This window comes from Hippopotamus amphibius, chromosome 6 (assembly GCF_030028045.1).
Source record: "Hippopotamus amphibius kiboko isolate mHipAmp2 chromosome 6, mHipAmp2.hap2, whole genome shotgun sequence".
Classification (NCBI taxonomy): Eukaryota; Metazoa; Chordata; class Mammalia; order Artiodactyla; family Hippopotamidae; genus Hippopotamus; species Hippopotamus amphibius.
The window spans coordinates 134,525,008-134,550,482 of NC_080191.1; the positions used below are offsets into that span (position 1 = coordinate 134,525,008).

The window sequence follows — 25,475 nt, forward strand, 5'->3', positions numbered from 1 at the left end:
TGAATAATATTCTGTTGTATGTATACACACATTTTGTTAATTTATCCGCTGATGGGCATTTGGATGGCTTCCACTTTGTAGTTGTGAATTGTTCTGCAGTGAACATGGGTTTGCAAATATCTCTTGGATCCCCTGCTTTCAGTTCTTTTGGCTATGTACCAAGAAGTGGGATTTCTGAATCTTATGGTAGTTTTATTTTTAAGTTTTTGAGGGACTTCCTTAATGTTTCCTTAGAAGTTATACTATATTACAGTCCCACCAACAGTGCATAAAACTTCCAATTTTTCCATACCTTGCCGAACACTTGTTATTTTTTCTTTTTTTCTTTTTTTTAAAGTAGCCAGCCTAATGGGTGTGAATTACCTGTCCCTTTTTAATATTTTAGAAATCCTAGTGGATGGCAAATGGTAGGTATCTCATTGTGGGTTTTATTTTCATTTTCCCAATAGCTAATGATGTTAATCATCTTTTGTGTGCTTATTGGCTACTTGTATATCTTCTTTGGAGAAATATCTATTCAGATCTTTTGCCCATTTTTAAATTGGCTTATTTATCTTTTTATTATTGAATTTATGTGTTCTTTATATAGTCTGGTTGCAAGTCCATTATTAGATATATGCCTTTTGTGGGTTCTCTTTTCACTTTCTTGATGGTATCATTTGGAAAGTTTTAATTTTTAAACACTAGTATATTTTCTGATTGCCTTGTGTTACAATGAGAACCACATCAGAGATAGGTGGGTAGGTTTGCTCTGATTTATTTCTATTTAAGAGGTTTATGTTTAAAATGTGTTTCAAAGAGAAATATGAAGATCAATAAAATATCTTAATTCCTTATAAGCACATGAGAAGAAATACTTTAAAAGATGGAGTTTAAAAAAATTTTAAAGGTAAAAGACAACAGGAGAAGCCAATAATTTGTTACTCTTTGTTTTCCATGTCATTTTGGTTACTAATTTATATTAATTGGCATTTTTCTTCCCTGAAGGGAAAAGTAATAGAACCTTTGAAAGATTTTCATAAAGATGAAGTAAGAATTTTAGGCAGAGAACTTGGACTTCCAGAAGAGTTAGTGTCCAGGCATCCATTTCCAGGTAAAAAATGGAATTCTGTTTTGATTTATCATTAGGCCTTCATGTTGAACAAAAATCAGTTCAGACAGTTTTTGAAGTAATTTATCATCTTAGGGAATATGTAACTTGAAAGAAAGGAAAGGATGGATAAGGAATAAACATTCTTTTTAGTGCCTACTGTATAATACTTCATTTTATTAAATACTCATTTCTTTTTTTTTAAATACTCATTTCTTATATATATGTTTAAATAAAAATACATCATCCTTGTGTAAGTAGATTGGCATGTAATGTTGACATCAGATGAGAAAACCAAGAGAGATTTTAATAACATTGCCACACAATTGTTAGTGTTAGAACTTGGGTTACTGTATTCTCTCTACTATACCATGATGTATTCCACAGGGTTAAGACTCAATTCTCTGAAGTCTTTATCCCCTGACTTGTCTGAATGGTTGAACTATTTCTTTGCACAGTGCTACATGTAACTAATTCAAGAACAAATGAAAATACTCAGTTTTTAAACAGTCATTTGCTGTCATAAAAAAAATTAGAGTTGGTATTTGTTAAAGTCAAGACTGTGAGTCTTAACCTGGTTTTGTTATGAGCTCTTGAGCTTGGCAAGTCTTAACCTCAGTTTCTAGGTCTCTACAATAGTCATTAGCTGATGAGTTGAGAGAATGGTCTAATTAAATGAAAAAGCATAGTAATAGTTAACATTTCTTGAGTATGAGTATGTGCTAGGCATTCTGCTAAATATTTTACACATATTGTCTTACTTGATTCTCACAATAGAAAGTTACTATTATCCTGTTGTTCAGCTTAGGGAATTTAGGGACACAGACTAGTTTGCCAAAAGTTATGCGGATTGGGTTAGGAACCAGAATTCTAGCCCCAATAGGCTCTCTTCAGAGCTTGTTACTCTTAACTACCATGTTGCCTCCATAAACAGTGTTACAAAGGTGAAGCCCATGTGGAGATTAGCACTTACTTATATTACTAACTTCAACTATAGTAGTTTAAGATGTTTAGTCCCTAATGTGTGTTGGCAAAGGATTGTGTATGAAAGTAATTTTAAATAGATTGGCACATATATTGTGAGTTAAAGATATTTATTGGAGAATTTTGAGATTCTTAATACAAGAACTATTAAAATAGGAGATGGATATCATTGATGAGAAGAGAATTGAGGCATTCTAAAAATGAAAAGTTGAATGGGAAGCTGATAGCTGCATTTCATATTAAACACTTTAAAAAACCTAAAGTGTATATGTCAGTTATAGTTCAATAAAACTGGTTAGAAAAACAATGGCAGGTGGGTTTTATATTTTGGGAATAGTGACTTTTTTAATTTAAAATTTTATAATAAGTATAGCATATTAAATACCATTATTACTCTTCTCCTTAGGGCCAGGCCTGGCAATCAGAGTAATATGTGCTGAAGAACCTTATATATGTAAGGATTTTCCTGAAACCAACAATATTTTGAAAATAGTAGCTGATTTTTCTGCAAGTGTTAAAAAGGTAATTTGTGTTGAATTTGTATATTATAGGAATTTTAAACAGACACAGCTAATTGGTGCAAGGAATTGAATGGATTGTTGTACTTCAGTATTTACAGTGAATTGATTAGGGTTTCATTATTTGAGAATTCAGAGTAATTTAACCTTTGGAAATAGCTATGAAGAAAGTATTCTACAGAGACTCTTAAATGCAGACTTCTCTTTTCAGCCATTCCATATATTTTAACAGATTGGATACCTTGAATCCCTGAAAAATAATAGATATAAAGTATTTTAAAATACCCTTTCATATGTATTACAAGAAAGTAAGGAAAATCCATTTAGTTCCAAATTGAGGATGATGGAAAAGTCTCCAGTTCTTCTGTATATTTGGTGCCTAAATTTATAATCCATGTTAAAGTGGGCTTTGGTTGGTAGTGTTTCCAGGTGTCAAACAGGAAGCAAATTCTATTTCTAGGTGTCAGGCAGGAAATAAATCCTCTTTGGAGTCTTTTCAACCAGGCCTCAAAGAATTCCCACAAATAGAGTTTCAACAAGTATGAGCTTACAGTAAAAAGCTACAAAATACATATAAAAGTAAGGCACCATGAATGAGAGAGCTAGTGGATACAACTAGTCGCAGAAAACCCTCAAGCAATTCAGTTACTGTAATTAGGATATAGACAACATTTAAAGTACAGTGAATTAAAAGAAATTGTTAATAAGGTATATAGGAGACTATAAAATGTGACTGGGGAGCTTTGAAAAAAAATTAAGTTCTAGAAATGAAAATAACAAATTAAAAAGAGCTAAAGAGAGAATTAGTGAACTTGAAGGTAGATGTTAAATTATTCAGAAATTGGAACAAAGCATTAAAAAGAGAATATGGTTAAAAGAGGTTAAGATAGAATGAGAATGTCAACTTTAATGTATATCCAAGAGATAATAGACAAAAGTATTGGAATTCCTCCACCCTGGTGAAAGACACCATGCTTCAGATTCACGAAAGATAGTACATCCCCATCAGGATAAAGGAGAAGAATTTGACACCTGATAGGCATAACTATGGAAATGACAGACTGCCAAAGACAAAGCAGCTGCAAAGAAAAAGATTGATTTCTGCTTAAGGAAAAGAGTATTACTGAAAGCAGTAGTAAAAGCAGGAAGAATTCAAAGTGCCGAGAGAAAATAATTGTGAACAATATTGAATAGATAAACTGTCTCAGAACTAGGGCAAAATAAAGACGTTCTCACATAAAGAGAATATACTACCAACAGTCTGTTACTTAAGGAACTAAAAGCAGTGGTTCTCAACCCTGGCTGTGTGTTAGATTCAGCAGGCGGAGCTTTTGAAGTATACTATGCTTGGGCCTCTTCTCCCTAGAATTTATTTAACTGATGTGGGATTGGACCTGAGCATACTAAGTAATTTGAGTGTGTAGCTGGGGTTGAGAACCACTGTTTTAAAGAACTGACTTGAGGAGAAGCAAAAGGATACCAGTTGAAAAGTCTGAGATACAAGGACTGATAAGCAAACAAAATGGTAAATGGATAAAATTAAACAGACATGGACTCTATAAACTGATCTAAATTTTGGTGTTTATTTTTAAAAAACAGTATAACATTATGTAGCCAAAATAGCATATAAGCCACAGGGGGATTGATTGGAGTTAAAGCATTCAAAGATCTTTATATTGTTTGCTAGACAGGCAGAGATTGGTTCTCTTTTGTTAAATATCCCAACTTAAGGGGAACTGATAAAGAATAAAAATAGAGGGTTTAGCTTCGCAACTAGTAAAGGGGAAGTAAATGAACTGGGAGAAATCATCAGTTCAGAGGAATGTGAAGAAGGAAAAAGAAACATTAAAAGTGGGGCAAATAAAAACTAATGAGTAAAATGGTAGAATGGGATTCAACCATATTATTAACCCACAATTAAAAGGACTAACATCTTTAGTTAGGACATAAATGTCAAACTAGATTGAGGAGTAAAATCTAACTGTAGTCTGTTTTCCTAGAGGTAGAAAGAGAGAAGATAAAAGGATGGAAAAACATAAATACCAGGCAGATAAGCCGAAAAAAGGAAGTAGGTAGAGATATATTAATTTCAGACACTGTTGACTTTATGGCGGAAAGTTTCCTTACAGATAAGGTGAAGGTTTGACTCACAAGAGATGTCCCTTGTTGGTGATAGAGGACAGAAAGCCTCCATGTATGTAAATCTGATCTGTATTTCTTGTCCTGATATTTAACTTCTCATAGCCCTGGCCCTCAGAAATGAAATTCTTAATCACTACATAGCACACACTAGTCAGAGAGAAATACCAAATAGAATCTATATTTAAAAACCAAAAAGTGTAGATACATAAGATAGTAATAGGTACCGAAAGAGTGAATATCTTATTTCTTGAAACCCTAAGAAATGTGTCTTTGGTTTTCCTAGCCACATACACTATTACAAAGAGTCAAAGCCTGCACAACAGAAGAGGATCAGGAGAAGCTGATGCAAATTACAAGTCTGCATTCACTGAATGCCTTCCTGCTACCAATTAAAACTGTGGGTGTGCAGGTGAGTTGTGTGAATTCATTGACCTGTGACATAACTTTCTGCTAATACTGAAATAGGAATGACTTAGGAAAATGAAATATGAAAGTATATACACTAAGTGTAAAAATGTAAAAAGGCAATATGTTATAGAATATTTATGGAGTGAATAAGATAATAACTAAAAATTCAGGCTGAGATTTTGTAGATTTGAAACACGTGTCATCTATAACCAAAAGTAAAAAAATTCAAAGAATGATTTGTTATAGGATTGGATTGCTTGCTTCTGCCTTGAAGGACAGGTACTGATAGGTCATGTCCTCATTTTTATCCTTGATATGAAATATTCTGTGGCTTTAGAGGTCTATAACTGCAAGAAGGCCTGCAGATGAACATGTTACACCATTTAGGCCTTGTTCTCAGCTTGTGTATTCCTTAGACCAGTGTCCTCTGCCTCTTCAACATGTCCTGTCTCTCCCCGTCTCTCTCTTAGCTGTGATAATGTACAACTAACATTTTCTGTATTTATTGTTCTGTCTTTCCAATTGTAAAAGCATGTGACTATAATATAGTTCTCATTTTTGAAATGCTATTCATAAATAGATTATATTAAGTTCTCCTTTATATGATCATCAAGTGAGTTTATGGGGCAAAAAAGCTTGGGAATCTAGGGAGGGAGGAAGGTTTCTTTTCTGTGATTTAGGACTTGAAGTTAAATAAAAACTAGAAAAAGTGTCAGTAATTCAACTCAAAATGGTATGAGTGCCAGTTAGTGGGTTAATGTGTTTATAATGTTATAGTAGAATTATGCATGGAAAGAAATATGTTTTAGAGCTTGTTCATCTAAAAGTTAATAAATCCTCTTTTCCCTAAATATGTGAATCTGAGCCATCCTTTTAAATTCCTCTCCTGAATTCACGTAGCTCTGTTTGTAAGACAATAGAAATTCATTGTTACTTTAAAATTAAACTAAAATATTTTAGTTCATGCAAATGATAGGGCCAGCTATTTTCCCCTTTCTCCCTCTTTTTTAAAGGCCCTATGTGAATGCTAACACTTAAGTTGTTTTTAAATCATGTTGAGATAACCCTTCCTGAAATTGTAGAAACACTTTTCTTTCAGTGGTGTATGGATTCTCTCATTTATCATATACAAATTCATTATGAAATTCATGATATGATATTTCAGGCAGATATTACCCTACTATAGGAAAATAGAGCAGCAGACAGGTTGATTCCACCCCCCCCCTCCCCCCCCCCCCAGTAGATCTGTTATAGAAAACTTACAGCTCTGTATGCTAACTCCTGCTAGTCAGGGAGTTGAATTGAAATAGTTCCCCATTCCCCTTTTTTGATAAGTTCACACATAATGCTATGGATAAATAAATAAATATAATTTGTTGGATGAGTGATTTCTTCTTTAAAAATATTAACATGTACATACTATATATAAAATAGGTAAATAACTGTATAGTATAGTACAAGGAACTATAACCTATATTGGAAAAGAATCTGAAAAAGCATATATGTATATGTGTATATTTGTATGTATAACCAAATCACTTTGCTGTACACCTAAAACTAACACAATATTGTGAATTAACTACACTTTAATTTAAAAAAATGAAGCTTACTCAGGCTCCACTACTTTTCCCATCAAAATAGAAGTTTCTTTTGTTGTTAGTTATCTAACTTTATCTAGTCTCTTAGGCCTTTGAAGCTGAGACCCTTAGAAGTCCAGATAAAAATCATAATTCATGGTTAGTATAGCAATGAAGTTTATTTTCTAAATATCAAAATAAACTGCACTTGTAAAAAAAAAAAAAGGAAATGCACAGTAAATTTAAAAAGTAATTCATCCTATTTAAGCTCTCCAGTTAAATGTTCCTTCCAGAACCATTTAGAAAGAAAATGAAAGGGAATTATTGACACATTGTTCATCACCTTTTTATTTTAACTGAACATTATGAACGTCTTATCTTTTCACGTCATTGCAAGTAGATTTTTATTCTTAACTGCTGCCTTATATTCCATGTATGATTATACCATAATTTATTTAATCATTCCCTTACCAATGGACATTTAAACCATTTTCACTTTGTCACTATTATAGGCATTTCAGCAAGTAGTATCTTATTTCTTCAAGCAGTTATTCTTGTATTTCAGTAATATTTTATGATTAAAGAACATGTACATTTTAAACTTTGGTAGATACTATTATGTTAACATTCAGATAGTCTGAATTCTCATATTCTCAAGTTTGCTGTGTATTAGGTAGTTATCCAATGAATCTTATTTTTAAGTTGCTTTTCAGTTTGATTTGTTTTCTTTTTTTAAAGCAAATTACTTGGATTAAACAGGACAGAGGAAAAGGGAATCAATATTATCACTTTTATTCACTTATTTAACTTTCTTCGCTTATTTATTTATTGTAATATAGTTGCTTTACAACGTTGTGTTAGTTTCTGCTGTACAATGAAGTGAATCAGCTATATGTATACATATATCTCCTCCCTCTTGGACCATTCTGGCCAGTGTGAGGTGATAACCTCATTGTAGCTTTGATTTGCATTTTTCTAATAATTAGTGATGTTGAGCATCTTTTCAGGTGCCTCTTGGCCATCTGTATGTCTTCTTTGGAGAAATGTCTATTTAGGTCTTCTTCCCATTTTTTGATGAGGTTGTCTTCACTTATTTTAAAATTAACTTCAACTCATTTTAAAGGAGTAATTTGTTTTTATATCTGACTTCAGAATCCTTTATCCATCTAATAAACATAGACAGATCTTGTCTGCCAAATTAAGTGTGCTGACTGTCTGTAGTCAGTCAGGTATTTGGAATGAAATGCCAGTGGATCGCTGGTGTATGTTGAATAAATTATTGAAATTACCATGACACTTTTTTTAATGTCTGAGCTGATTTAGGTAGAATTTAATAGGGGATTTTAATTTAGGATTTATTTATATCGTTAGCAAACTATCCATATATACTTTTAGTCAGGCATGTTTTTGTTTAAAAAATTACTATTAATGGTATCACCATACTGAAATATTTTCCAGTCCATCTTTTGAATTCTATAAAATCATTAAAAATTATCAATTGTATTTTTATTTTCAGGGTGACTGTCGCTCTTACAGTTACGTGTGTGGAATCTCCAGTAAGGATGAGCCTGACTGGGAATCTCTTATTTTCCTGGCTAGACTTATACCTCGCATGTGTCACAACATTAACAGGTGTGCTCTGCTGGCAGTAGCGGGTGAGATGTATTGAAAGGGTGTGTTTTGTTTTGAGGTCTTCCCGTTGTTGCAAGACCAATGGCTCAAGTATAGATACAGGTATATGCTTAGGTCACAGTCCAGCAGATATTTAATAATACCTTGTATTTTGTTCCTTATCACAGTGCAGTCATCTGCTTATTAAAAAATTGTTTTGTTTAAAAGAAATCTTACTCGTTTAGTACCAGGTTGCTAATTAAATGTTATTTCACAGCTTTTCACTCTTTTCTATTTTGTTCATGGGTATTAGGCAGCAAACAACCAAAAAGAATTACTTGAGATTTCAGTTTACTCAAATTAGGTACAGATATTATAAACCTACCTGTTGGTGTTTCCTAGCAGGGTATGTATATTTCTATACTGGTGTGCCTAGTATTTCTTGGCTGGTGTGGGCGTCAAGACAGGAAGTCAAAGGAAAGTCACGTTTTTACTGTTGGGAACATGTCCTTTAAAAGGCTTGCATAGATGAACCAAAGACCCCCAAATACAGAAGCATCTTTAATACACTTACTAATAAATAATGGTTAATTTGTAATTGCCTGTTTTGAATGGAGATGACTGTCTTGGTTAAAATAATGGTTCATAATTCATCTTCTGAAAAATGCTAATACCTAAACTTCATAGGTCATACAGAAAATTCCTTTCACTAAGTCTGGCTCCACTGCTTTTACTATATAATTGGTATGTTTTTCATTTCACAACATTCTTATAGTTTCATCTCTCTCTCTCTGTCCTTTTCTTTTGCCAAAGGGCACTTACCCTTATTTAAACTTTATCTCTGTCCTTTTATATTCTGGTTTCTCTGCCTGTCTTTTCTTTTTTCCCTGTTTGTCTCTCCCTCCATTCTTTACCCTTTCTCCCTCCCCAAAAAGGAAAAAAATAAAGTTAAACAAAAATCTAGATTTTAAAATATGAACCTAGCAAACCCTTAAAGTGTGGTGAATTCTTGATTTCTTTGCCAGGGTCTTTTTGGCAATTGGAATGTAAGCAATTTAAAAGAAAAGCTTTCATTTTTGCCAGTCTCCCCACCATTTGAGTGATGGAATCTTTGTGTAGAGAGGGATGGTTCCAGTTTTACTGTCCTATGCAGTGTGGAAGACTGCCTATCCGTCTACATTCTACAGTCATTCTTGTTTTGAAGAAATAAGACAAAAAGGAGCAAGTTCATGGCATTCTCTTGCCTAGTTGCTTTTTCCTCTAAAGATAGTTTATGAGCTGTAGGAACTATATTGTTTAGAAGTGTGGCTTACTTTCTATGCATGGGACAAAACCCTTCCTGCCACAGTATGTTTGGAAGGAGGCAATGAGGTAGTTGGTGGTAGTGGTGGTTTTGATCTGATGCTTTTTTCTTCTGTGTGTTTTATTCTAAGTCCCTATTAAGAACAAAGAAAAAAGCATTATTGAACTTCACTGTGGTAGTTGCAGGGGAGATTTATCTTCTCTGCTCAAGACAGATAGGGCTAAGGAAAAGGGACAGTTGTCTGCTGGCTGGAGTTGGATTGGAAAGAGCCAGGTGGCACTCAGCTCTACCCCTTCTTTCTCTTGTTTTCTGGGTGAAGACTGTAGACTAGATTCTCCAAACCAGGACAGGATTCCCTTTATTTTTCTCTTTCTGACTTACTTCACTTGTATGACAGTCTCTAGGTCCATCCATGTGTCTACAAATGACCCAATTTCATTCCTTTTTATGGCTTAATAATATTCCATTGTATATATGTGCCACAGCTTCTTTATCCATTTGTCTGTTGATGAACATTTAGGTTGCTTCCATGATTTGGTTATTGTAAATAATGCTGCAATGAACATTGGGGTGCATGTGTCTTTTTTTTTTTTTAAGATTTATTTTGTTATTTATTTATTTATTTTTGGCTTCATTGGGTCCTCATTGCTGGGCCTGGGGTTTCTCTAGTTGTGGAGAGCGGGGGCTACTCGTCCTTGTGGTGCACGGGCTTCTTTTGTGGTGGCTTCTCTTGTTGGGGAGTATGTGGGCACTTCCTGGACCAGAGCTTGAACCTGTGTCCTCTGCATTGGCAGGGGGATTCTTAAACCACTGCGCCATCAGGGAAGCCCGCATGTGTCTTTGAATTATGGTGTTTTCTGGGTATATGCCCAGTAGTGGAATTGCTGGGTCATGTGGTAATTCTATTTTTAGTTTTTTATGGAACCTCCATACTGTTCCCCATAGTGGCTGTACCAATTTACATTCCCACCAACAGTGCAAGAGGGTTCCCTTTTCTCCACACCCTCTCCAGCATTTATTGTTTGTAGATTTTCTGATGATGCCCCTTCTAACTGGTGTGAAGTGATACCTCATTGTAGTTTTGATTTACATTTCTCTAATAAGTAGTGATGTTGAGCAGCTTTTCATGTGCCTCTTGGCCATCTGTTTGTCTTCTTTGGAGAAATGCCTATTTAGGTCTTCCGTCCATGTTTTGATTAGGTTGTTTGGGGGTTTTTTTGATATTGAACAATACTTACAGTGTATCTTCATAAGTTTCATTTACTTGAAGCAGTAGTGAGTCATTCCTTTTCAACCAAGTATTACTTTGGTGACATTCTTAATAAAATGGAAATAAGAATCTTTCTTTGGGGTCAGTGTTTTCCAAATTAAAAAAAAAAAAAAGAAGGTCGAGTTGGCAGTCAGATAAGTTTGGGAAGTTCACTGTAGCCTCATCTTGGAGGTTTCTAGTGCATATTAGTATATTATAGTTTCTAAAGTTTTGTAATAAAACCTATTTATTTAGTTCAGTGTTTCCCCAGGCTTATGTGAATTAATTTCCTAGGGCTAATGTAACAAATTTGCATAAACTGGAGGGCTTAAAACAACAGAAACCTATTATCTCAGTTCTGGAGACTCTAAGTCTGAAATGAAGGGTGGTGTCATCAGGGTCATGACTGTCTCTGAAGGCTCTGGGGGAGAATCCTTCCTCTTCTCTTAATAGTTTCTGATGTTTGCTGGCAGTCATTGGCTTGTGGTAGTATAACTCAAATCTTTGTCTCCATCTTTACATGGCCCTCTTTTCTCCATGTGTCTCTGTTACCAGATTTCCTTTTTCTTAGAAAAATGCCCACCAATCATTGTATTAATCCCCTCCCCCCAAAACTACTACAACCTTTATTCGATTACGTTTGCAAGGACCCCATTTTCACCCATGGATTCCAGGTGGACATGAAGTTTTGGGAATACGCTTCAATCCAGTACATTAAATAGAAAGAGGATTGTGATAATCACGTATATCTTCTCACATTCTGAGATACTGGCATTCCAGAAAATATACTTTGAGGAAGGTTCATAGAACAGAGACCCTTCTATACTCTTATATGCTATCCTTCCCATTTGGGGATTTGAAGTGGGTAAGAGAGGGGCCTAAGAACACATGGAAAGAATGTTATAATTATGTGCTTTGCTTCTCATACTAAATGTATTTTCTCTGATTTTCACCTGCCTGCTTCTAGAGTTGTCTATATATTTGGCCCACCAGTAAAAGAACCTCCTACAGATGTTACTCCCACTTTCTTGACAACAGGGGTGCTCAGTACTTTACGCCAAGCTGATTTTGAGGCCCATAACATTCTCAGGGAGTCTGGTAAGTCGTCCATGTTGTTCATCACTTCATGTTCTAACTAGATTTTGGAAGCTTGGCATTATGATTTCTAGTAGGAGGATGCAGCTTTTAGTTTTATTATTTAATTCTATGGATAGTTCTGTGATATTGCCTTATCTATATAAAATTTATTCACCTTTGTGGTCATTTTTGGACATGCACAAAGTGGCAGAAAATTTGAGTTGGTCAACTCACATGTTCCCAGCTGAGGTTGAACAAGGCAGTCCTCTGCCTTCTTGTTTCAGCGCTTTTTCTGTAAACAAGTGTCCTTTTTGTAGTCTATTTAAGGCCATGTTTTTTGCATTTTCATGTTTTTTGTTGGTGATTTCAGTGTTTAAAATAGTGCTGGGGTGCTGTCTAGGTTCCTAAGCACAGGAAGGCTGTGATGTACCTTACTGAGAAAATAGGTTTGTTAGTTAATCTTCATTCAGGCATGAGTTATAGTGCCATTGGCTGTGAGCTCAATGTTAATGAATCTACAATAAATATTGAATAAGCTGTCCTTAAACAGAAACACATGTAAGCAAGGTTATGTATTGATTACTTCATGAAAATGTTATGACCAGAGGCTCGCAAGAACCTAACTCTCTATTTCCCCTAGGGTTAGTGGTTCAGTATTTTCTTATTCAGTGCCTGCAGTATAGAAGGTAACTACCATGGATAATGAATTGACTGTATATGTATATCACATCACTGTAACATATCACTGCAGTCATCACATTCTGTAATTTGTATTTGTGATTGTGTTTACTTACAGTGCTATGAGAGTAGCTGGAAACAGTACATGATGACAGTCCTAAGAAGTGGTGTGTGTATGTGTGCGATTTAAGTTACTGTTGGAGGATTTAATTGAACTAAGAGCGCTTTTCTATGGTGTGGTGATTGGTTCTACATGTTAACTTCCTTTCCCTAGGGTATGCTGGGAAAATCAGCCAGATGCCGGTGATTTTGACACCTTTACATTTTGATCGGGACCCACTTCAGAAACAGCCTTCATGCCAGAGATCTGTGGTTATTCGAACCTTTATTACTAGTGATTTCATGACTGGTATACCTGCAACCCCTGGCAATGAGATCCCTGTAGAGGTAATTTATACATTTTTTCCTAATGTACATTTTTAATACCTTATACATTTTATAATAATGGTAAGTGGAATGTTGATATTTCTGAGGTTAGTTTTCTGTTCATAAAACAGGCTGTTACTTTTTTAATCTCCACGTAATTCATTATTTAATACACTATAGTAGAAAAAGGCCTTAAGTTTATTAAACTCCTCCAAATATCTGATTACTACGTGGAAACTTACCAACTCTAATTTATGATTTTATCTAATCCTGCCAATCATTATTTTATAAATGGTATCCTCCAAGCAGAGAAGAAAACCCTAGGAATGAAGAGAGTTGATTAGACATAAAGATGAGATTTGATGGCATTATGGCCAGGCACCCATGAATTTCTTAATGCTTTGCCTGCTACCAGTTGTAGTTTTGATCACCATCTTCCTTTCTTATTATCCCTCCAGTAGAGTGTTCCAGAGGAGCTATTTGCATAATAGCTGATGAAAGTGAAAGTGCAACTTTATTAGTTGGACCACTGTTCCAGGACTCTAATATAGGGCTCTGATTATAGCTAGATAGCTGGATTGGGGAATGTGGCTTAGAGTCTTTTTTCCCTTAGGCTCACATTTGCTAAGTCTCTGGCCAGCCAAGTGACAGGGCCTTCCTTTTCTATACATGTGGCAGTGATTATTATTACCTTGCATTATGTGCCACCTTGGTGGCCTCAGAGTTGTAAGCCATAGATAATTTGTGAAGCATTAGTTTAAACTCATAAAATCAGATGCTTGGATGCTACAGCAATGTCAAATTGCTATAAATGCTTCTAAACACTTGTTATGAACCAGTAACAAACATGACTTGCAACTGCACTTTGAATAGTACTGAGTTTAAGTCACTTAAACTATAGAGGGTCACTACATAAGTTAATCATAAATATATACATAGAGGACAATAGTAAAAATGGATTGTGTTTTAATTTCAAATTACAAATGCAGGACTTCTAGGTCTGTTGGACATGCAGTGGACCCTGGCCCTTTATTTATAATCTTTGTTTTATAACAGGTGGTGTTAAAGATGGTCACAGAGATTAAGAAGATTCCTGGTATTTCTCGAATTATGTATGACTTAACATCAAAGCCCCCAGGAACTACTGAGTGGGAGTAATAAACTTCTTGTTCTACTAAAGTTCCGTGTGCAGTTTAAATTGATTAGAAACCATTCCCAGTATTGACATGCCGTACTGTCCAGAGAGTTACTGGAGCAACTACATCACATCTGAGTTCTCTACAGCAAAAATCTACAGCTTATGAGCTGAGTTGGGGATAACTAAAAGGGACTGAAGAGTTTGTACGGGTATAATCAAAGCACCATTGCCTACACTCAGACAGACTGACATTGCTTTTGCCTTTGCCTCTGCCTCACTTGTTCTTTATGTATAAACTCACTGTTGCTATTGATGTCTCTGTCATCAAAGATGTATAGAAGTGGGTGAGTTTGGGGGCTGGTAATGGACTTCTGTCCCCTTGCCAGTTTCTAAGAAATGTTAGAAACACCATTATTTACCAGTGTGACTTAGTATGTATACCTTTTGGAGAATCTGAGTTTCCCTGTAAGTAACCTTATTCCTCCAAAGGTTCCGAGAAGCAGTCAACATATCAGATAAAGGTATAGGTGGTCTGTTCCGTCCACTTCTGCAGGACACTGGGGCCATGAAATGGTAAGCTATCTTAAGATGGAAAAGCACCAGGAATTTGTTGAAGTACTTTGAATTTTATGTCATCACAGCCATGGGAGGAAGGAACTATGAGTAGTCTCAGTTTAAAATGTTTTCCAGTCATGCGTCACATTGCACACTGTCAACCTTTTCATTAGTAAGGAGCTTTATCTTCCCAGCCTTATACTGCCAGCTCCCATAGACTTGTAGAGGAAGTTTCTGTCCTCTCCCCGGAAGAGACTGTCTTTGGTCTAGCGTAGATAAAATTCGATCATTTTAATCTTGTTTGGTCAGAGGAGCAGCTCTGAGATCACAGAAACCATCATGCATGCCCACAGCTTACAAATGCATGCCTTCAGTTTATATAATCTAGTAAAGAGTTGTAAAATGAGCTCTTAGATGTATTCTATAGATACATTTTTTGTGCACTGCTCAGAAGATTGTGACCAGTCTTGGCCAATGCAAAGTATTGCCAACTTTGTACTCCTTTCTGTCACCTGTAAGAGAAGATTCAAGAACTGGTGTAGGACTCTTTGCCATTGCCACCAGTTTCTAACAGGTGCGTTTGTAACATTCATATAAGCACTATAAAGATAGACAGTACTAGATCTGAATTCTGCAACTATTTCTCTCTCAATATTTTAGCTGATGTTACTATTTAAAAATGTTACCATGTTTTTCTCATACCAATTCCATCTCAGGTTGCTGCCTCTTATCTAACCTTCAAGATCTTTTGTATTAATCAGGCATACAATTTTCTTTGGGATTCAGTGTTAGGTAAATAATAAAACTACACACGGCAGAAGACATCCTTTCATTCTGTTTGGCCCAGGATATAAGAAAACTGTGTTGCTGGACCAGCAAGGGAAGAGCTTCTGACTGCTAAAACAGATACCTGTATCTGAGAGACAGGAGTATTTGACTTCTGTAAAACTTGACGGGTTCATTCTCTGTCTTGATGAGGTACTCGTAATGGCCTTTTGCAAAGAGGGTATATTAGTGTTCTGGCCTTAACAGATTTGGAGGCATGTTATTTTAGAGCTGGAATAGACAACATATGAAAGGCTTATAAGCATTTGTGTTTATATGAAAAGAATTCCTCTTCTAGCAAAAGTGTCTTATGATTTTGTATTCAAGCAAATGATAGGAATCTAGGAAGACTTTTTTTCCTAAAGTATATTTTGTGGAATGCTGTTCCACACAGATAAAGGGTTAGGTGGTCATATAAGTTTGGAAAGTGCTGCTCACTTGTCCTTCTGTCTTGGAGATTTATGGTATACGTTATTTTCAAAGCTCTGAGAAATTTAGAAGTTAGAAACAATTGTTTTTTGTTCCTAATGTTTTTCTGATATTTGTTCACTTAAACCCCTTAATCCTTCTTAAAACTGGAAAAATGGTTTTTCCACAGCACATCTTGACATGATATAGTAAAAAAAATTCTGAAATTCAGAGACTTCTTAGTATTCAGTACCCTCTCTTCCTTTTCAAAGCACTTCTTACTTTGTGCTATATAGTATTACTATATACCTTTACAGTATTTCATCCGAGGACCTGAGAAAAGTTAAGGTTGCAGTGCCATTTTACAGTTAAGGGAACAAGCTCAGCTTAGTAATGGTTACTTAGAGTTTCAGAATTAAATGTAGGATTTCCCAGTTATTCTTTCTTCAAGTGAATTTTGGCACCTAAAATTATGATAAACTTATGGGATGGTTATTTTTGACCAAGGCTTAGAACAATGGCTCTCTGTCTAATAACATTCATCGTTGGTTATCCTTGAAAGCTCATGACTGCATTCCCATCACTCACCACGTACCTGGGACACCTCTCTATCTAATAAATATATTTGTTTCTTTGTACCTATTAGAAGGAGGAAGGCAGGTTTGTGAAAGCATCATTTATTCCTAAGACTGGTAGGCATGAAAGAAATTTCAAGAACCAAATATCTTGTCCCACCTTTGTGGCCCCATTTATGATCATCAGCTCTAAGTAACAACCTGGCATAATTTCTGAGAGTAGGTCTTTAGATGTTTCTGGGAGGTAGGGTTACCCAAGTTTTCCCATCTTTTGCCACTCCTTTATCCTAAGATAGATGCATGCATGTAGCCAAACAAGCCTCATAAAAGTTTGTTTCCTTGCTATGTTTGGGCTTATCTCCTATTATCTTGTTTTATTGAGTAACTTGAACCAAACCTCTAGAAAATGAGGGCCTTCAGAGTAGGTAGGTAGGGCTGTTCATCTTTAGTGCTTTATCTTGCCATTAAATAGCTGTGTGAACTAGGTCATTTCTGTTCTTTTTTACATGTAAGATGAGGCAATTGAATTATATTTACGTCAAACCCAGCTCTAAATTCTTACTTTATAAATAACAACAACAAAAAAAAACATAGCAGGAGATAGAATGGAGAAATGGGATAGTTTTAAGTGCTTTTAACATCAGATATGACCCAGTCAAAAGTAAACATCAAAATACATTGTAAAATCAGATGTTAATTAACTTTTTTTGAACCATGGGCATAGATGAAGGTTTGACCACTTGAGAGTCTTTCTTCTTTTGTGACCATGACACTTGGAAGATACTCATCAACAACGTGTTCCTAGTGGTGGTCTCTTCACTATGTGTTTTTGGAAAAGTTGACAGTATGCTTTGGCTTTGAGACCAGTGAAAAGTCTCCCATACTCAGTTATATACGGCTAATTGTTGGCAGAGCAAGGATCCAGGTTTTCTGCTCTCTACATTGAAAAGGTAGTACTCCAAGGCCCTTCTAAGCAAGGCTTAACAGGAAGTTCTCAGTGTGCAATTGACCATCAGGGATAAGTGTATTTCCAAGGTGTTAATCATCTCCTTACAATTAAGTGACTGATTACGTTTCTGGAAATACTGCTGTTTCTCAGAGTCTTCTGTCACTCTCATGCCCGGTGTTATACCTCTGTTTTCTTCCTACCTTTCCAAACAGCTCCCTTTGCTACTCCCAACACCCTCCTCCTCTTTCCCCGTCTTCTGAATTGCTACTGAAATGTGGTGAGAACACACCTTAGCTATTACCTCAGGAGATGCTCCTTCCATTGACCTCAGTTAGAATCTTTTTTGACTGTTCATAATTTTATTTATTTATTTTTGGTTTTTTTACCTTTATTTTTTTTTCTTAATTTTTATTGGGGTATAGTTGATTTTCAATGTTGTGTTAGTTTCAGGTGTCCAGCAAAGTGAATCTTTTGTACATATATCCACTCCTTTTTAGTTTCTTTTCCCATATAGGCCATTACAGAGTATTGAGTAGAGTTCCCTGTGCTATACGGTAGGTTCTTATTAATTATCTGTTTTATATATAGTAGTGTGTATATGTCAATCCCAGTCTCCTAATTTATCCCTCCCGCTCCCTCTCCCCCTCCCCGTACCCCTGGTAACCATAAGTTTAATTTCTACATCTGTAACTATTTCTGTTTTGTAGATAAGTTCATTTGCAGCTTTTTTTAGATTCTACATTTAAGCAATATCATGATATTTGTCTTTCTCTGTCTAACTTAATTCACTCAGTACGACCATCTCTGGGTCCATCCGTGTTGCTGCAAATGGTATCATTTCATTCTTTTTTATGGCTGAGTAATGTTCCATTGTATATATGTGCCACATGTTCTTTATCCATTCATCTGTCGATGGACATTTAGGTTGCTTCTGTGCCTGGGATATTGTAAATAGTGCTGCAGTGAACATTGGTGTGTGTATATTTTTTCTAATTATGGTTTTCTCTGGATATATGCCCAGGAGTGGGATTGCTGGATCATATGGTAGCTCTATTTTTAGTTTTTTAAGTAACCTCCATACTGTTCTCCATAGTGGCTATACCAGTTTACATTCCCACCAACAGTAATGAAAATAAAAACAAAAATAAACAAATGGGACCTAATTAAACTTAAAAGCTTTTGCACAGCAAAGGAAGCCATAAACAAAACAAAAAGACAACCCTCAGAATGGGAGAAAATATTTGCAAACGAAGCAGCTAATGAGATTACTCTCCAAAATATGCAAACAGCTCATATGGCTCAATATCAAAAAAACAACCCCATAAAAAAATGGACAGAAAATCTAAATAGACATTTCTCCAAAGAAGACATGCAGATGATTAAAAAGCACATGAAAAGATGCTCAGCATCACTAATTATTAGAGAAATGCAAATAAAAACTAAAATGAAGTATCACCTCACACCAGTCAGAATGGGCATCATCGAAAGATCTACAAACAGTAAATGCTGGAGAGGGTGTGGAGAAAAGGGAACCCTCCTACACTGTTGGTGGGAATGTAAACTGGAACACCCAATTAGAACTTAACAGGGAAATGAATACAAGTTGGATGTCTCCACGCTTGGAAAGTATGCCTTTGTCCTTACTGAGGTAGTTTAGCCACACAAATAATGTAGGAAACCACAGAATCTTTTTCATCAGTGTGGGGCCTTGACAACAATAACAGTGGCATCCTTGGCTCTTACATTCCCAAACATTTCATTTAATGACAAAAAATTTGAAATCCTCCAAAGATTGCCAAAATGCTGGCACCCAACCCTAGTCTTATATATTGAAGAGGCCCAGGTATACCACCCAATTCTAACCATTTTCAGTGGTTCTCAACCCTGGATGCTTGTTATTACTGCTTGAAAAGTTAAGTCTGTATAACACCCAGACCCCAGAATCACATAAGTTAAATTAGAATCTTGGCAAGGCCCAAGCATTGACAGTTTAAAATCTTCCAGCTGGAATAAGTTGTTATTGAGGGACATACCTGATCTCTTTAGTTACAGCTTAAAATTTTGGTCAAACATAGGTGAGAAGAGAAGGCCCTAGATACTGTCTTGTTGAAGATCCATACAGATAAATTAGTTCAAAGCTAGGGACCCAACTCTGGAACTGATTCTACCTAATCAGGTTATCCCTACTATCCAAAAGTAGAGCTTTCCTGTGAAGGATTTTCCTAAGCCAAAATGGCATAAAGCAAAGAAGCAAGGACACATTACCTTAGGACACATCTTGCTAGTGATGTACAAAATAAATCCAGATAAAGCACAGATGCTCACAGACACAGTTCAAAGCCCTGGCAGCTTGATGCTGAGTGTTGTTCCCAGGGAAGGAGCTTGGCAGCACCACTTTTGCTGCTTGGAGTGTGCGCTACCTCTATGCTAGCTCACTGCAGAACAAATGCTGAATGCTGTTTTCACTTTTCATCATTTTTTGTAAAGCAAAACTCCTTTTCCAACTTCTTTCAATTTGTGAAAATAGGAACTACTGTTGGTCTTTTGCAAAAGTGAAGTGTAAGTGAACTTTCAAAAAGCAGGAAATACCTGTACTGTCTTGTAGGTCAGACACTCCAAAGGCCCATTTGGTAATATTCAGGGTAGCTGACAAAGATGTGACCCTCTTTGAGGTCTGTGCAGCAACTACACAGGCTTCTCTCTTTCAACCTCTTTTTTTCCTACTCCTTTTTCTTTTCGTCAAAGAGGAGAAATCCACCCCTATGCTGCAGCGAAGTCTACAAATTGGATTTTAGCCCCATTATGAAACTGAGACTGAGCTATTACTCACAACGCCTTCTGGAGCCATGTCGTTTTGATATAATTCTCTAGAGAGCTAGAAATTACCTACCTGTAACCTAAGTTCCCTGAATGAAATCTTTTGAACAGTTCTGTGTTAATTTACCCATTTAGGGTCTTTGTTCACTGGTCCATCCTGTGGCATTCCTTGACCTTGTTAAGGACTGCTTAATTAGCAAAATCAGGAGACTTTAGGGGGAAGTTTGGCTGTTTCTTGGGTATACTAAGTTTAATAGCTCCAAAATCATCTGAGTATTCCAGGAAGCCTGAACCTTGGCTAATCCAAGTAGGGTGTATGCCTTTAGAGAATACAAATGTTTAAGGTAAGTAATTTTCTGTTTTTGAATTTACTATGACCATTGTTACAACCTTATGATATTAAATGAAGAAATGAATGTAACCTCCTTTGGGACGGATTTTTTTATAAAGAAATATTTTGTTAATTGGAGTAACTAGTGTAGTTGTGAAATCACTATGTAATTGTTCATGGTATACTGAAATGTCTGTTGTGTGTTGTGGCAGTAATGTTGGCATAAAATAGCTTTGCTAAATTAATGTGAAATGACTTTAATGCTTTTTTGTCTTCAGTAGACTTCATAAAGGAGGAAATGATGACTTTCATAATTTGTCATTAAGCTTCAGGGTTCATGAGAGAAAGGAGCAAGAGAAAAGAGGACAGACTCTCAGGATGTGGGAAATAGGAAATTGCATGTGCTGTCAGAGGTTTCTGGATGATAAAGTTCATCTGTTTCTCTTAGTTATATAGGAGAGTGTTAGTGTTTTACCTACATTGTTGACAGTGGACATAAAATATTGGGGAGCTTTTTATTTAAATGATTAGCTAAAGGTGTTTGTGTTTCCAAAATTAAAGTCATGTGTATGTACACATACATACTTGTTTGAATTCTTACATATTCATTTATATTTGATCAAAACTGTTCTCAATTCCTTAAAACATAAATTTCCTTTATTAATTTAATACAGAAGTTGGCTCCTTTTCATTGTTTGGAACTATGTTAGAGTTGATCAAACCCATTAAAGTAAATGTTTGTGTTAGTGAGTTACCAATGTGAAAATTAGAGGAAACAACCATGTTCAGAAACTGAATTCAGTGATTACTTTCAGGCAGCTACATTGCTCTGGTAGCTGCATCCTTTCAGGTGAATGACCTAGTCTGGCCTTCTGCTATCTGGGAAGACTGTATTTTGTTCAACTGTATTTCGTAAAGTTTTTACGGTTTTAACATGACTCAAAACAAAAATATTACTGAGTTTTTATCTTGCATTCTCACAGATTTGTCATTTTACTTTTTAAAAAAATTCTACTTTTATCAAAAGCTATATTTCACACTGCAGCTAAGGTTTTTCTTAGAGTGTTAGTTATTTTAATGAGTTGTTTATGTTAGATACTAGGAAAAGCACTAGTAATCCCACTTAAACCTCACTGTTATCCAAATACTATGTTGAATTGTAATTAAATTTTTTTTTCAGGATGCTATTCCATACGCATCCTGCCAACACATATTCCATATGCATCCTGTTCTTTTATACAATATGTAACCTGCCAACACACAAACTTTAAAAAAGTTAATATCCTAGAGAAGGCTATATTTTTAACTCCCACATTAAATAGTAGAGAACATGAGAGCCTTTTGTCAAAATGCTTTCACCTAATTGCATTAGGACTTTGATATTTGCTCTAAATAAGAAGAAAAGTTTCAGGGGACTAAATTTTAGTATTTAGCGAAGTGCAAGAAAATTCTTTAGAAAGCAACTTTGGCAGTGTGAGTGGTGAGGATGTAATGAATTGAGCTCATATTTATAGTCCTTATTTTGTGGAGTGCCTGAATGAACAGTCTGAGAACCATGGAGTTGCAGTATTTTCATTTTTTTCTTCTCACTTTAGTTGTCTTAGCTTCGGAGGGTATGTCTAAAATATACTTGTGTACTTAATACTGAAAGAGTTGTCTTTCTTGGCTTTGATATTTAAAAGTTGGAATATTTTGCAAAAGTATAGATATTTTAAAATCTTAATGCATTTTCCTAGGAGTGTAGAAACAGATATGCCACATATTACATAAAGTATATGTTTGTAGAATGTGCCTAGATCCAAGTTTGATATACACTTTCATTCACTTTGGAGCTTGGTTTGTCAGGTACCTTTTGTTACTATAGAGGCTTAAAACTATCCTATGCTTTTTAGACCTACATGTAGTAGTGAATATTTTAATTTACTGGCTTTAGACTTTGCTAAATGTACTATCCACACATTTGTTACTACTGTATTAATTTCACTTTGTAAAACAAGGGAAAATAGTCACATACCACACACACATGCTTAAAAAAAAATCTTTGTTAAGTAGACAGTGATGGCATGGCCATCCCTTGAATGTGTTTTTAGAATTTAGAAATGTTGCTCCGTTAAGGCAGAGAGAGAGAATTAGCACAGCTCATGTTAGTTTGGGAATGAGTTGAACTTCAGCTTATGAAGGGGGCATAGCTGTCTTGTGTATAGTTTCATCTTTGTGTGATTTCTTTACCCTAAATCTCAGAAGCAGTGTAGAAAATAAAAAATTCCTCTCTGAGACATGGGAATAAGAATCTATCAGAAAATCTTGAGAGTATTAGTGACACCAGGTAAGGTTCCTATTAAATTGTTAGGTGTAATTTTGGGAATGTATTTTAGAAATAATATTTGTTCCTAATTCTGCTGATTCAACATCAGCCTGAAATCCAATAAACTTCATTTATTTCTGACTCTGACTCCATGTAGCTGTGTTACCTTGGGCAAGACACCAACCTCCTGGGCAACAGTTAACTCAAATGTCATATAGGAATAGTATTGCCTTTGTGGGTCAAGTGTGAAAAACAAGTATGTGTGAAAATATTATCTGTAAAATGCTAGTGTAAGCATAATCTGTTATTTAAAACAGACAGCAGTGTACATGGGAAAATGATGTGGATTAAAAATTCCATTGTGCTTAATTAGCTGGGACAATCAGATAAATTTACACTATGCCAGATCTCCAGATTCTGTGAGTGGGGTGGGATAGCTTCCTTTTAGCTGTACAAAGGCTATGTATTCATTTTTATGAATCTATACCACATGATAATAACCCTGACAAAGGGAACAGATCTAACTGGCTTCTGTCTTTTAATTTCCAACCTTGCACTTGAAAAGTACAAAAATTGTTTATCTCCTTTCTCTTCTGATTCTAGTGGTATGTACAATAATGAAACATTTGTCCTCTCTGTCTTTTGGTTGGGAAAAGAAATTTGGGACAATAACAGATGTGATAAGTCAGCATGCGAGTAATTGCAGAATTAAATACTCAGGCAGTAATTTCCATAAAAAGTTGAGAGGAGGAAGAACACCTCAAGCTCTTGTGATGTTCAGGTGCTTTATGCCACACCTTTGAATTGGAGCTGAGTCCTTGAAGTAGTCCATGGAGAGGTAGAAATTGTGAAATGTTCCTGGTGGGTGGAGGGCAGAAGGAGCCAGAAGTGAATAAACTGTGACCAGCCTGAGTTGTTTGGGAGGGTAAAACTGGAGAGTTGGTGCAAAATTGTAGAGGGCTGTGATTCAGCCAAGGGTTTGAATTGTGTGCTGTTGGGACTGTGTACTGGATAAGTCAGAAGGACTGGAGAAGCTGGTAGCCCAGCTACTCTGTAAGAGAGTGGCATCAGCCCTCTCCCTTGCTGTTAATAAGGTCTGTGATAATCTATCGTCAGTCTAGTCAGTCATGAATACTTTTTCCATGGTATACGTGTGGTTCAAGTGACATGCTATATGTTTGAGAAAAGTGTTTAGTATAGCTTTTAAGGCCCTCCTCAGCCTAACTCTTGCCTACCAGTCAGGCTTAAATTTGCCTTTTGCAGCCAGGAGGATCCGCTGGTGGGTCCTTCATGCCCTTGCTGTTTCACTTCTCACCTTTGCCACTACTGCGCCCCCTACCTGGAGTGCCAGCCCCAGGGCCCTTAATGTCTACAAACATTTAGTCACAACTTTCAATACAGGGTCTTCTCTACGAAAACTTCATACCTTTTCTAAGCTCCCACTACCTGTTGAGGAATTCCATGACTGTTTGTTTATATTTTATTTCTCATTTCTCTTTTACTTGTTTGTTTTCTTCTGCCAGACTGCCAATTTTTGAAGGCAGGTTCAACAATTTACTCATCTTTGAACTCTCAGAGTTCATCAAGTGTAAAAATGAAATGCTTTTTAAAAAAAAGTTTATTTATTTATTGCCTGCGTTGGGTCTTCGTTGCTGCACACGGGGTTTCTCTAGTTGCTGCAAGCAGGGGCTACTCTTTACTGTGGTGCGTGGGCTCCTCATTGTAGTGGCTTCTCTTGTTGTGGAGCACGGGCTCTAGGCGCGTGGGCTTCAGTAGTTGCAGCACATGGTCTCAATAGTTGTGGCTCACGGGCTCTAGAGCACAGGCTCAACAGTTGTGGCACGTTGTCTTAGTTGCTCTGTGGCCTGTGGAATCTTCCCAGATCAGGGCTCGAACCCATGTCCCCTGCATTGGCGGGCAGATTCTTAACCACTGTGCCACCTAGGAAGTCCTGAAATGCTTTTTTAGAAACCTGCAAGGAAAGGACAAAGCTTTTTTCGAAGGAATAAATGTCTGATAGTAGAATTCCAAATAACAGAACCTAAGTAAAAAAGCTAAGCTCAAGCAGATAACCTAGCCTGTACCCTTGCTTCCACAGTGATACCACAAAATAGGAAACCACTTATAGTTTTAATTATTTGTAGCATCAGCCTTTTGTGTTACAGTCCTAAGGGCAGTGTTTTGTTGTTTTTGTTTGTTTGTTTTTGATTATTCTTTTTTTTAACTCTAGGCAGTCAGTCTGGTTTTTGTTTTTTGCTTTTTCTTTTTTTGCAAATTCTGTTTGAATTATGAATTAAAATATGAATGCTTAGAGAATAGCATTCAGCTATTGGGGATTTGTTCAATGAGATTGGGTGGTTAAAGGCTTCCCTGTCTAGGAAGCATTAACCACAGAATTCAAAGAAGTGGAATGGTCCTGACTTAATGTGGTCTGAACAATTTCCACGGTGCTTATGTTTAGACAGGCCAGTTGGCAGTTCAGGTTTCCTTTAGAAACTGTTCTTTAGTT

At 36.0% G+C, this 25,475-nt stretch overlaps 1 protein-coding gene across 2 annotated transcripts in view; it reads left to right on the forward strand.

The window, feature by feature from the left end:
- Nucleotides 1-20,159, forward strand: part of GMPS (guanine monophosphate synthase) — a 74,637-nt gene extending 54,478 nt beyond the window's left edge. For both annotated transcript variants that reach the window (XM_057739399.1, XM_057739398.1), the window contains 7 exons: nucleotides 988-1,093; nucleotides 2,481-2,596; nucleotides 5,018-5,143; nucleotides 8,236-8,351; nucleotides 11,850-11,980; nucleotides 12,912-13,084; nucleotides 14,120-20,159. In XM_057739399.1, the coding sequence (XP_057595382.1) occupies nucleotides 988-1,093; nucleotides 2,481-2,596; nucleotides 5,018-5,143; nucleotides 8,236-8,351; nucleotides 11,850-11,980; nucleotides 12,912-13,084; nucleotides 14,120-14,221 (870 nt within the window). In that variant the 3' untranslated portion in view covers nucleotides 14,222-20,159. The remainder of the gene's footprint in view (nucleotides 1-987; nucleotides 1,094-2,480; nucleotides 2,597-5,017; nucleotides 5,144-8,235; nucleotides 8,352-11,849; nucleotides 11,981-12,911; nucleotides 13,085-14,119) is intronic.
- The last annotated feature ends 5,316 nt before the right edge of the window (nucleotides 20,160-25,475 follow it).